This window comes from Harpia harpyja, chromosome 8, assembly GCF_026419915.1.
Source record: "Harpia harpyja isolate bHarHar1 chromosome 8, bHarHar1 primary haplotype, whole genome shotgun sequence".
Taxonomy (NCBI): domain Eukaryota; kingdom Metazoa; phylum Chordata; class Aves; order Accipitriformes; family Accipitridae; genus Harpia; species Harpia harpyja.
This window is the reverse complement of record NC_068947.1, coordinates 17837387-17851598: the sequence shown is the minus strand read 5'-3', so window position 1 is coordinate 17851598 and position 14212 is coordinate 17837387. Positions and strand designations below refer to the sequence as shown.

Genomic DNA, 14212 nt, shown 5'->3' with positions numbered 1-14212 from the left:
GTTTCTGTCTGCGCAGTCCTGTCCCTCTACTGTGCCACTTCTGCCACTCAGTTCACTGCAACACAAGCCAACTCAATTTGCTAGCAGGTCAGAAAACCAGCCACGCATTTCTGCCACGGCAGTCTTCTATCAAGACGGTGAGCCGAATTGGCTTAGCAGAGTGCCAGAGTCAGCACAAGGCAAAGGGCTGGCACAGTTTAGGGGAGACCAGCCCCCATTGCTTTTGGCAACAGCTAACTGTTGAATAAGCTCCGCAAGACCATATAACCACTCGCTAAGAAAACTCTGAAGGTGGTTTTGAGGACTCTGCATACACTGATCATAGAATCATAGAATCATTTAGGTTGGAAAAGACCTTTAAGATCATCGAGTCCAACCGTCAACCCAACACCACCATAGCCACTAAACCATGTCCTGAAGTGCCACGTCTATGTGTTTTTTGAACACCTCCAGGGATGGTGACTGGATTATGAAGAGATGAGAGTCTTCTCACTCTTCATGCTCCCCATGTTATACTTTAAAATCTATTTAGGTTTCAGATGCCCATCTCCCTGACCAGCCCATCCTGTAACTGCATGAGCAGCAGCGCCAGCACATTGGAAAGGGCAATGAGTGGGAAAAGCAGTAAGGGCATGGCCATGTCAGTGTTGACCTCAGCTTGGGTAAGCTGCAGTTAAACCGTATCCTGCTCTGCCCTGGGAGAAGCCTGGCAGCCTAGTTATCTCTGCCAGTTTCTGGTCCAAGTGCTGTCACGCTTCCTGCAAAGGCTGGAAGCAAAACTAGAGGCAGTCAGCCCAGCCACAGAGAGCACTATGATGACTTCTAGTGTACCTGTTTATCTTGCAGTGACTGACTTGAGAGGGTCCCTGCTCCCCTTTCTAGCTGCAAGGGACATGCTGACCCTGCTACATATCTAGCAACTCAAAATTAAAAGAGGTTGACTATATAGCATAGCTGATCCCAAGAGCAGAACAGCCATGTATTCAGTACCTCAGGTTCTTCCCAGAAGACTACGATCTCTTTTGGACTGGGACCCTCGTTTGGTGTGTTCGTAAAGCTCCCATCCCAACAAGCACATGGTCTATACCAGGATTTAAACAAACAATAACAAAAGCATGTTACAAAGTCTTTTACCTTTCTTGAAAGCTAGGCCTGTCTCTTTGACGCTATTCACATACAACCGACGAATCCCTTCTTCTTCCACGGAAGACAGAGAGAAACCTAGGGAGATACCCAGTGAGACAGTTAGAAAAAGCCAACTGCTTCCAGCATGTCCTAACAACTGCACACACTACAGGTAAGGCTGTGCTGTCCCTGCAGCGAGCAGTCAGGAATTTCGCCCTTCTCCTTTCCCCACAAACCCTCACAAACGTAAAGGGAAAGTTAAAAAATGAAAGTGGCTTTAACAAAAAACGGAACCGAATTTCTGAGTTTATAAAGAAATCATCTACAGATTTATTTGAGGATACCAGAGCTGCAAAACATTGGAACGGACTTGCAATTCTCTTGCCACAAAAGGTCACTTCAAGAAGTTTTGCTGTTTGCAGACAAAAGCTGCACGGAGCTGTGGTTTGTGACCCAAACCAACAAAAGCCAAGAAACGGAGAGCTATGGCTGACATGCCATCCTGAACTCAGACAAGGCATAACAGCTCCTGCTAAAGCAGAATGCCAACTTTTGCTTTTTTAAATTCCTGGACTGGACAAGTTTGTAAAAATGCCACTTTCCCTTTTCCCCTTTCTTTTCTCAGCTGCTCCTGGCACAACCTGTTATTTGCCAAGTCTCAGCTCAGTGCACATTTCCTAGCTGTGTTAGAGACCCACATAACAGTCTTATAATGGAAGTACTGACACAGCCTTAATTTAAACAGTGCAAATGGTACCATTATGTTTGGTTTTGGTGATTTTCTTGCCATTTGTGTTTGACACTGTGCAAGATAACAATGTGTAAAGGAAATACAATGTGGTTAGTTAAATATGGTTTGTTTATTTACTGTTGAGAGTTATCTAAAGCAGAACATTTGCCTTTCTGAAACTTCATTACTCCCTAAATGGGTGTAGGCAACCATTTGCTCTCTCTTTTTCTGACTAGAAAAACATTTACAAACCTCTGGGGGGAGACACTTGTTTGACATGGAATCAGCCACCAGCCAAGAGGAAGCAGATGTGCTGGGAGCCTATTCTGATTTTAGGACTCCCTTCAAGTTGATGCTTATGGATGAGAAGTTATTTTTTCATCCATCATTTAAAAAAAAAAAAAAAAAGAAAGGAGGGGGAAGAATGCAGCAGTCTAGAAGCGAGGAGCATATGGCCCTTCCTGACTTACTGAGCTACTTGGAATCTGTATGTGAGCTCCTCAGCCTGAATAAAATGAAATTTGTGAAGCTCACTCAACACACCAACTTTCACAGAGAGAAAAACTCTCGACTAAACAAAAGAGCAGCTGTAAAATATAGTAGTTATTGGTTGTCATCGCCACAAAGCCTACCTGGAAAACCATTAACCAGAAGCACAGTGGAGCATGCCCGCCCAAGACTGCAGTTTGAGTCAGCACAAATTATCAGTTACTAATACCATCACCCTTTTGCAACTGAAATGCTGTTTTGCAGCCAACTATCATACAGTTAAAACAAGGCTGAGCTGCAACTCAATTTCTCACAGTGGCTAACTGTGAAGAGATTAGCATGCCCAAGCAGTCCCAAGCTCCCATTCTCCTCCATGAGAAGACCTCTGCCTCCTCCAATCTGTCAGGGCTAAGTGCACGTGTAGCTGCTTTTTAATTCATCTTTCAGTCAAACACCTCCCCCCTAAATCCTGAGCAGTAATTACTGGCAGAATGGGTGTAAGGAGCAATTACACATGTTGTCATCAGCTTTAAGAAATGAGAGATGGGCAACTAGCAACAGCCTTGAAATGGTCATCTCACAAATACACCTAACACCTCCATGGACAGGGTATGTGACCATACCCCAACCATAGATAAACTGTTTTATTTCTGCAGTTGTGGTAGTGGTTGGATCTCGTAAACAATCTGAAGTAGCATGCCTGTCCCACTGCAGTGCCAGTGCCAGTGCTTTCACCGCCATGCAATAAAGCAGAGCAGGGAACTCATGAGATGAGAAATACCTCAGTCAAGTGTGCGTGTGTATATATATGTATGTGTAGTTTGTATATACACATATATAGTACGAATGTACAGTTTCCATCTTGCTGAATTCTGCAGGTGCTCTACATGAACACATTGTACTAGCATTGCATGAGAGGAAGGGCAGGAGTGGGTGGAAGTGACAGTGATTGCATAAGCTGGCATCACTGCCAAAAAGATTATTATCAAACTGTGCATGGACTCTGAAACACAGGTGCGAAGAGATGGGTGGTGACCCAGACAGACCCTTTTCATCACTGCGAAGTTTTGATGACAGGAGAACAAAAGTCTGCATCTATGAGAGCACATGGCCTCACCAAACCAGCACAATACCTGAACAAATCCGCCTCCAGAAAATTACCTCAGCCCCCTGAGATAGACAGTTGCTAACAAAAGTGCCAGTATGTTCCCGGTACACACAGCAGCTGCAAAAAATAGGTTCTTACTGCTGGTGTGCCCTGATTCCTGCCCACACAACCTTTGCAAAGAGGCTGGTACCAGTAAAAGAGGCAAGAACATATCTGCCCAGGCATCAGCAACAGCATCACATTGACAGATGTAACGCTGGCAAGGTCCATCACACTGGCCAGACACTCCAGGAGTGCCTCTTATCACAGGCATGCTGGTGGGAGTAGAAACACTACGAAATGTTCCCAGGTGAGCTTTCCCTGAAACGCTCTGCTCCGTCCTCTTTACATCACTTGAACTCATGGTATGCTCAGGCATGATGGCGAAGCTGCTCCAAAGGCCTGCTAACACCTGAAGGAGCACCTCTGCCCACTCCCTGGCACCAGGATCTCTCAGCTGGCCCAAAACAGCTTGTAAAGCCAGCAGACAGCTATTAACTTATTTTATTATCTTTCTGCCAGGCTAGTGAGCTGAACTGGCCTGTCTTAATTGCACCCTTAGTGAAAGCATTTCACCTCCCTGCCTTTGATACCATGTCTGTTAAATGGAGATAACAGCACTAAGTCTACATTGTCAGGATTAATGAATAGCTGCTTGTGAAGTATCTTGAAAATTCAAGGTGATTTACAAGTATTATTATCATTGCTATAGCTGGAATACTAGCAACCGCAACAGGTGATGCCACTAATGTTTTTCATAATCTCATCCATTTTCAAAATGAAGACTTTTCTAGTTCTGCTGGAGGAATCAAGGCACAGGCAATTTGGACGTATGTTTTTAAAATGGGCAAGAAGTATGAGAAGGCTTGAATAAAGCTGCACAGAAAAAACAAGTAATCATCAGAATAAAAAGTCCCTTAGCGCCCTAGACATCGGTTGCAGCACTGGCTCCTGACCCTGTTCCCAGCACTTGTTGAAGTGCTTGTGAGGGGCTGAGCCCCAAGTGCTGCCCAGCTGACTGAGAACTAATTTCAAAAGCAGCCCTGCTCACACAAAGACTTTCGCAGGTGCTTAGATGCTTGGAGACTGTGAGGTCACATTATTGATTTAGGTTCTTTTCAAAACAAAACCAGTAGCAAGAACCCTTAAGCAACCCTGTTAAAAAGAACCTATGTTGAAACTTTAAAGCTCTGATCTTCATGTTGCCATAGCTTGTGAATGTGCTGTATCTTTCTCTCCGGATTGTAAAAGTACGTATTGGCAATGCTAATTCTGTAAAGAGATTAAAATAACTAAAACCTCAAATGTACCTAACATACAGGATGGGAAAGGATCTCAGGAAGAACCCTAGCCTTCCCCAGCACCAAGACAGGATCAACACTTCACCTCTGCTCCCACACACACATATTTCAGCACACACTTGTCACTGTATGAACACATAGTACTGTTCCTATGAGACACATACAGACTACAGAAATTCTGCTGCCATTTAGAGTCAAAGTAAGTTTTGCCATTTTCTTTCAATGAGAGCAAAGTCAGCTTTTTTGGGGTGCATTTAGCATTCACTCCCTACAGGGTTGGAGCCACTGAACAGACACATCCCATGTCTCACACAGCTGATCTCATTTCATAGGACATGACAGTGCATTTCACGGTCTTTTCCATCTATCACTTAAATAAACAGGAAATGCCATGATACCCATAACTCTTGCAGTGCTTTCAGGCACAGCATAATTATTGAACCTAGGGCCATCGCTGTGCTGGTTAATATTTCTTTCTTAGGCCTTCAATATTCAAACTGCAGTCAGTACCACTACTTTGTAGCAGAGCTCAATATTCAAATGGCCTGCAGCCGTATAGTAAGCAGTCTGGGGATTCAGAATTATTCTAGTCAATAAAACAGAATATTTAGATACACAGTAAAAAGATGCAAATTGGCTTCCTGCAGGGTAGGTTGCACAAATAACTTTAAAATACACTACAGAACTGTAATTGCCAGACCAAAGGGCAAACTCACCAGGCTGGAGGTCTGGAGGTCTGTAACTTGAAATACTTGAAAGCTAAGAAATATGACCACCCCCACGTGAAGATTAGGGATTTTGCTGAAATTACACAGGGAGGACTTCCCCTGCTTTATGTTTTATGCACAGATCTGTATATGCCAGATTCTGCCTCCAGAAGTCCATGGGGCATCTTCGAGGGCTGGGCGTGCACTGAGGCCAGGCTCCCCCAGCCTCAGGAACGTCAAGGCGAGACAGGCAGCCACTTCGCGTGCCCCCGGCAGGTGGGGAAAGGGGCCAAGCAGCCTCTCCTGGGACGGCTGCCCGGCCGCAGACCTCAAGGTGCCTCCCACCCACAGCGATGCTCCTGGCTGCATCCCTACCATCATGCTTGGTGGAAGGAGTGAGGAGGTGGAAAGCCTTCCAGCCTGCTAGCAGCGGCAAGCCACAGCCACAGCCCTCTCCCAAGCCCCACTGCAGGGCCCCAGTGAATGCTGCGATGCAGGCGTTCATCTAAGATGTGACAACTGGCAAAGGATGCTGTTTTCCACCAGCGCTCAGTTGCACAGCCTCTGTAGGTGGTGTTTTGAGAAACTACAAGAACAAGAAAACATTTGTCCTTTCTGCCACTGTAGCTCTCATCAAAGAGCTGCACGTCCTACAGCTTGGGCACCAGGAAAAACAGTGTTCAGTGCACTACAAATAAAACTGTCCTGCTTTGGGGCAGGGGAGTGAGCTTTCTGTGGATGGCACAGGAATCAGATGTGTTTTTCTTATTGTGTTCAACGGGCCTTTCAGGTATATCAATGAATAGCAAGCAAGAACCTGCTCACACTAGAATTGACTTAATAGAAAAATAAAAACAAATCAAGGAGAAACTCACCATAAATGTCAGAGGATGCATCAGACTTCTCTATTTGAATGTGCTGTGTAATTTTCTGACAGATTTCTATTTCTTTGTACAGCTGAATAGAAAAGAAAAACCACAAAAATATGTTACTGTGGGAGGAGACATCAATTGTAATAATTTTGAACAGATTTTTTTTTTTTAATTACAGGCGGAAGAAATGGATTGTGGTCATTATTTATCAGTTTTTCTCCACATGTGTGAGATGTATTAGTAGTGTCACTAAGCTTTACTGTTAGAACACAGTTAAAGAGGAAGAAGCAGTGTTTTACTACCACCATCATAAAAGCCAGGGTACATCTATTTCACTTAGTCAATACCATTTTGAGTGCACAAGAAACAGAGCTTCTATTTCTGTTTTCATATTTTATGGGTAGTCATCATTTAATGTTTTTATATTATTTGGTTAAGACATTGCAGGAATTCAATTATTTGATAGCATTAAAATCACAAAGAGGGATTTTGTTTCTTAAATACATTTCTTAATTGTTAGAAGACTATCAGATTTGATATGCAGCTCTTTCTTAGAATGAAATTTCACCTTTAACATGTTTACGTTTATTTGTACCAAGGAAAGCCCCCAAGTCTTTGAAATGGTCATTAACATCCTTCCTGGGACACCAGCACAAATTCACACCTAGGTAATAACCCAGAAGCCTATGCACACAGGTGCAATCCACTCTGCCTTTCAGGAGCCAAGCAACCCCTCAGCAGGGCTACACACCTCCACCACAGCTCACACATTTTGCGCTTTTAAATCACTTACTATCTCCTGTCTTGTGTGGCTCGCTATTGTACCTGGGTCCTGCCTCGAGCTCTGAACACGGGAGCTTGTACCGGGGCCTGTTATCCCACCCAAGGCAGGGAAATCCCGCTTTTCCAAAGTCAGATATTTAGAGGCTCTGAGCTGACGTCTTTGGGAGTCAGCCCTGACTTATTCTTTGTAAGACAGCCTTGACAGACCGGAAATCTCTGGCTCAGCACAGGTTTGAAGCTGGTTTTTCTATAGCATAGGCTAGCACTTAAGTAACAAACCATCCTTTCGTCTTTGGAAAAAATCATACCTGCAGGTGAGTGAGAGCCCACAGGTAAATATTAATTCTGTTTACATGCTGGTATGAGTGAGTAAAAAAGAAATTCACAATAATTAACATTTTGAAACTAAGTGACATCAGTGTTTGGACTCAAGTATTTAAATAATTTCTTTAAAAAAGAAGAGTAACTCATTAGTAAAGGGTTTCCTTAAAAATATAATTTTATCTCCCGCTTATATCAGCACTTACACATCTGTTTAACTGCAAATATTAGGTATTACAGAACAGTTATACACCCATTTAAATGGTTGTATATAGTAAAATAAAATGTAAAATTAAATGAGGATGCCATGTTAGCAATATTTTTAAAATGCAGTTTTCAAATATAGGAATGTATTGTTCAGAACCTGAAAAAGAGTCAAATGACATTTACAAAAATCTCAGCTAGATTTCAGCAATGGTTTTAAAAAAGAGGAGAAGGAAAAAAAGGAGCAAAAATAGCACTATTTTCAGAACAAAATTTGTGTCTGATCCCAGTAGTCATCTAAACTGAGTGTGCAGGACCAGAACCAAGGAGGACGGCCAACAAGCTCTCGCAGGGATACAGGAGCCACTTGCTGCCTTGTATCCCAAAGCGCTGTTTTCAGGCAAGACCCTCTATTGAATGGGAGGCAAATAACTGGGATGCACAGACTGCAGCTGAGCTGCCCAGACCAGAGAGCCAGTCCGACAGCAGCCCTGAGGTCCTGCTTGCATTTCTGGGCCCCGTGGACCTGCCGACCCAACACCAAAGGCAGGCAGCATATTTGGGCTATGGTAGCTCTCGCCATGAAGCTGCCGGCCTCGCAGGCACCATGCACTCGTGGGGGAAACCCCCTCCGACCTGGCGTCTACGCTGGGAGGTTTGATAGCAATACCAGGAGCGTCCCAGGGGAGTTATTAGGCACTGGGCAGTGCCCAGGGACAGGATTTCTTCCTGACAGCAACAGCACAGCATTGCCCCTTCGAGGTGCTCCAATCCCTCATAGTGTTTCTCATAGCAGCTGTGGGATGATAATATTTGGGGTTTTTTTCCCCTCAAGATTTTCTCTTCCTTGCCCTTTTTTCCTCCACCACTTTTGGTCTTGTCCCAGCACCCTTTCCCAGGGCTACCTTTTCCAGCAGCCCCAATGCCTTTACCCCAGCCTCATCCTACCTGCAAGATTTTTGTGGAGGCCTCTCATCCCCTGCTTCCATCTAAAAGTGCCATCCTATCCAAAGTAAAAAGTCTGGCACATCAAGCTTCAGCCAAAACACTCCAACGCTTAGTTTACAATAAAAGGTCCTTAAAGTATAACTGCCTGGTATAGCACCTAATGTTAAATACTCTCCCCTGAGCCCTTAATAACATTTTTAACACATAATAAACTGAGGTCATGAATTTTTGAAAGACTAGGTCAGTGTACAAAGCATCACCATTAATGTTTTGGAGAGGAATGGAATATGGATATTTAATCTCCATTTCTTATGTAAATATGTCTGATACGTTCTGCAAGAAAAAGGAGTATCATCCTAAGAAATTACTTTTCTGCATTAATGTATGTCTGTAAAAGCATTTTAGTAGATGGAAGATAGCTCTAGCAAGGTGACATCAACATTAGACAATATTACAAACAGCTATTCAGGAGAGTACAAAAATAGAGGCATTAGTTTTATCATATTGCACCAGAATCATTTAATTAAACACTTAAATAACTCAAATTTTCTCATGAAACAAGCACACACACACACAAGCAAACACACAAATGTGTGTTGTTTTAATGTTACTACATTAGATATAACCCTGCGGCACCTATCTATATGATAAACTTTCAGCATGTACACAGTCCCACTGACTGTAGAGGTTTGGTTTAATTTCATTTTTTGAGAATAAACAATAACTGATGACTATGTCAATCCTACATCCTCTCAACATAAGACATGTCACCAAAGTCCTTCCAGGCAATGAAAGCTAAAATCTGTCTCCTCTGAGTTTTAAATTTCCCAACTATATTTGACTTCCCAATCTTAGTAGTCCACTGGCACTTTCTCACTCTTTTTTGTTGTTGTTGACAGTGTTAATGGCAAATCCTAGAACTTCTTTACTAAATGAACAAAAGCATCCATAGCTGGCAAAGTTTTACTTTTTATAAATAAAACAGCCACCAATGAAAAGGACTTTAAAAAGCTTTACAGCGTGCACGTGTAAAATCACAGAGTTAAAGCATGACACTAATTCTGTTTGGTCTTTTTTTTAATCTCTTATTTCAAAATTCCTTTGAAGTCTGCTTTTGAGATGAATGATATGAAAACATCCAACTGAAGCAATTAGGAAAGTATATTCTCACACATAACTCCAGAGCTTTTTAACCTCAACGTTTACCTTCCCATTTAGGAAAACAAAATCAACAAACAACAAAAAAAGACCCCAACTACTTGTGCATTTCTCCCCTCTTTAAAAATTAGGCAAAGTGATCTGAACAAGAAATACTCAGGCCTCAACACCATGTCTTTAAAACCACCACGGACAACATGAACAACAGAAAAAGGCAACCTTGAGAGAATGTATGTTACAGCGACTTTCACACATTACCTGTGGCTGTTCCTCCTTTCTCTCTTCCACACAGAAACATGCATGCACAAACATAAGCTAACAACATGAAATGTTTGAAGAGATTACTTTACTGTAGGCCAATTTGCTATGGTCTGCAAAGCACTATAATTGCAAGTTAAAAAGCAGAACTCCGCATATTACAAATGTCAGATAAACACTGATTAATAGTGTCCTACCAAGTGTCATTTAATTTTGCTCAGTAGGTAACATTACCAGTTCATAGATATCCTCTTCTGACTTTGGTACATAAAATTGGATCTGGTTTTCTATCAGGAATTTAAGACGCACGTAGTGAGCAGAGTGATCCAGTTGGTGTGTCTGCAAGAAATGGAGAAGAGGCTTTAGAAGAGAAAAGCAGTGGCTCACATCATCTATACTTAGAGAACGGCCTGACACTTGTAGGAAGAAAAATGCCCTAGCACCATCTTTCACAAGAGGCCCATGATCTCCTAACCTGAACAAGAACCTGAACCTCCTCCTCTTCCCAAGGAATAAGCGTTCATTTAACCACTGACCAGGATGTCAAGGGCAATGCTAGTACTCTAAGCAGCCTCTTTGGTTCTGCTTATCTGGCAGTTCTGCTCCCTCCCATGCTATTGCAGAAATAAGCAAACACTATTCCAGCAGAAGACTCAGAGCATACCTTTGTATACAAAGGGCATTTAAAATTGCAGGGAGGAAAATAAATGTTCTGCTAACAGAGAAAAATATAACAGGAAAGTTTTTTCTATTTGTTTTGGGGTTCTTAGCATCCTCATAATTTAGTGAGTAAGTATGATGCAGCAAATTTCAAGCAAGGTTAATATAAAAAAAAAAAAAAAGTATGTCCTCTAAATTCAAAACAGCTCAGGATACACTGCCTTTTTAAGGCTAAAAGAAGCCAAGAGATGCATACCGGATTACATCCCAGTGCAAACAGGTCACACCATTTTAATGAATTAGTTATAATTAGCTGAGGATACAGCATTTGGTCTGGGAGATGTTAACGACCTTTTCTCAGCACGATTAATAAGCTTGATTTAAGCAGAGGTTAATGCAGTGTGTAATCAAAACACATTAGAATTATGATAAACACAAAGGATGTCATTCAGAAGTTACTTTCAAAGTTCGTAAACTGTTGACTAAAGCTAATGAAAAGCCCCAAAGTGATTGACAAATACAGGAGGTAAATTCTCCTCACTGTCACTTCTGAAATCCTATTATTATATGCTTTTATACATTGGCTTTTTCATTTTATACGAGCAAATTACTGAAGTTTCCTAGGTTGTACTAAAAACAATGGCTCATCTGCAAATTCATGCACGAATGTCATTAGTGCCTATTTATTATGCTTTTTAAAGCCTCGCTTATCCAGTTCAAGCCAAGACAATGATACACCGGGACTCAGCTGACTGATCACACAGCACAGATGATGAGTAATGTACACCGAGTGACCTGTGGAAAAGATCACACGTTGACCTAGCAAACCCTTCAGCAAACACTCAGAGAACAGTGAACGTTTTTGAGTCTAGATTAGCCCATGAATAAAAAAGAGCTACCAATAAGAAGGAAAAAAAAAAAAAGATCTATTGCTGCACTCTGTGTAGTGCTACATTCAAATACGTCCAATTCAAAGATCAAATTATCCTTATATGAAATTGAGTATCTGAAATGGAATAACCTCCGTAATCTGGACAAACACCTAGTTAATTAAATAAAGAATTAGAAATCTATCAAGGGCCAAAATAAAAAGAGCTGAATGTAGGAGATCCTTCCCCTCTCCACTTTTTTTTCTTTTTTGATAAGCATTTTGCACACTTTGCTCATTGTTTACTGACCTTTTCCACTAGTTTTCTCTCTTACATGCACACACGGACAAACACCCCAGAAATTAAACGGAAGAAGAATTGGCTTTAATGGTTCAGAAATGATAAAGAGGAGTCCTAGATTAGTTTCTGGTCAGATTAATTTACTGCCCCTAGATACAAACTGTAGAGCGCTTTGCACACCCATTAAACAAAAACTTACAGGGGAGACATAAACCTACAGACTGCACACCCCACGTCCAGAGGGAGAAGTCTGTGATAAGTGTCTCTTAAGGTCCATTAAATGCTTGATCCGTTTACAGCAAAGCCAGTGGGGAAAAAATTCTACATGGCAAAACCATACGGGCAGAAAAAGGAGCCAGGCAACCCGGCAGCCTCCTCCTGCCACCACGGTGTATCTTCTCCCGGTATCCTGTGCCGAAGCTCTCATGCCAGTCAGCCAGGCCTGTGCTGACAAGCTACTCGTCATCGACTAAAGCCCAGGGTTGAGAGAGCCTCTGTCCGCAGCCGGGTATTCGTGTCGCTTCCCACAGCGACTCCGAACATCCTCCCCTTGCAGCGGAGACCCAAAGGGATGCTTTCCAGCCTGCCCCAGGCCAGCAGAACTCACAACCTGTTGTAGAGGGATGCGAATTTACCCAGTCTGGGGCCTCCAGCCGTGGGGCGCAGGCCGGGAGCTGCCTTAGCTGCCCCGGCTGGGCAGGCAGCCCACGCTCAGCCACCCCGGGCTCCCCGCGGGGCTGGGGGCACCCCGCCACCCCCCCACCGCCAGCCCAGGGCCGCCGCCGCCGCCGCCCTGGGGCTGGGCAGGGCGCGCCCACGCCCGCCTGCAGCCCGCCCTGCAGCCTGCGCCCTGGCTGACAGCATCTGAGAAGAGCAACCCTCCCCGCTCCCTGACAGCATCTTAGAAGAGCAACCCTCCCCGCTCCCTGACAGCATCTTAGAAGAGCAACACCCCCCCCCCCCCCCCCCCCGCAGGCGACGGCTTGATCTACCATCCCGGTGGTCAACGACAGGGTTTCTGCCTGCTTTGATATGGGCACTGCATCGGGCGTGGAGGTGACTGCCCACGCCTCCAATTTCACACCTGTCTTTGCAGGGAGATTTGCTTACGAGAAAATCCTGCGTGCTGGCCATTTTAGAGAGCAGGAGGGAGCCAAACGCAAGATGACCAATGCTGCGCTGAAGCCCTGAACTGCGCCCGAGCACAGCATAATCTAAAGAGGTCACTGGATAAAACTCACGTATATTCTGAGCCACTCATTTCTTTCATCAGCCGGGGTGGATGCCATTCATCCACTACATTGCAATCCCATCAAAGTCAGGCAATGAGAGTCATCTCCATTAAAGCTGTGACGGTGCAGCACATGAGCCACCCCATTTAGTTAATTAACATTTGTATAGCTGCAGCAAGGCTTTGTCTACCTCAAAATTTCACATTAGTTAAACTGTTTCAAATAGGGGCATGCTCTTCTACTGAAGTGAAAGGAAAAGGTCCTCTTAAAGTGGACATAGCCAGCCTGCCCTAAAAGCCATACCATTAACCCACTTTTTTTGTTGCTGGTCTAGCTGCATCCATATGCAGGAAGGTGGGAGCAGAAACAGGGCAGCTTTAATGATATTAATATCCTTTCGAGACCACCCAAAACACCTTTTAGCAGTCCAAATAAGCTTCTTGGTTATTTATTTCTCTCCTAATAACTCTGGCTATGTCTGGACTAAATTAAGCAGCTAACCCAATTTAAAGCACAACCCGACAGCTTAACCGATGTGCTCTTGAAGAAGAATTTACAGCCTGGGGTGTGATCTGATTCAACAGGCTACGCGTGGTGTAGCGGGTTGGCACACAAGCCAAACTATTCATCCATTTCGGCTCCTTTCTAGTTAAAGCAAGGGACAGGCATATTCTTTCAGCTTGGTGGGGGAAGACCTTCATTAGCACTGAAATGACAGCATCACGGAAACTCGCTAGCCATCCCACTGTATTACTCTGGCTTCACACTTCTGTGGCCAACACCAGCTCAAAATTAAAGTAAGCACGTAGAGCATCAGGCTTAAGTAACTTCTCAGAGACATTGAGCACAGACCCAGGGACCTAGGGGAAATCTGCTTCTTGGCCCTCACACAGGTCTATCTGAAAAATGCAAATCATGAGAAAACAGAACCTTTTTCACTTCTCGCTTTTTATCCAGTTCAGTCAAAAGACTAAATGCCATGTAGTTTTCTATGCTTGATTTTTGGTGTTACTCTCTCCATACTGGCTACGTCTAAATCCATATACAGCATGTGTGTTTCTACTCAATTTTAAGACATACCATTATGCAAATGTTAGTAATACGTATA

The 14212-nt window shown here is 43.5% G+C and overlaps 1 protein-coding gene across 11 annotated transcripts in view; it reads right to left on the bottom strand.

Moving 5' to 3' along the window:
- The window catches only part of TIAM1 (TIAM Rac1 associated GEF 1), a 193102-nt gene that overhangs the window by 37018 nt on the left and 141872 nt on the right, over positions 1-14212 (bottom strand). For all 11 annotated transcript variants that reach the window (XM_052794134.1, XM_052794126.1, XM_052794130.1 and 8 more), the window contains 3 exons: positions 10278-10382; positions 6375-6456; positions 1135-1221 (listed from right to left, as the gene is read on the bottom strand). In XM_052794134.1, the coding sequence (XP_052650094.1) occupies positions 1135-1221; positions 6375-6456; positions 10278-10382 (274 nt within the window). The remainder of the gene's footprint in view (positions 1-1134; positions 1222-6374; positions 6457-10277; positions 10383-14212) is intronic.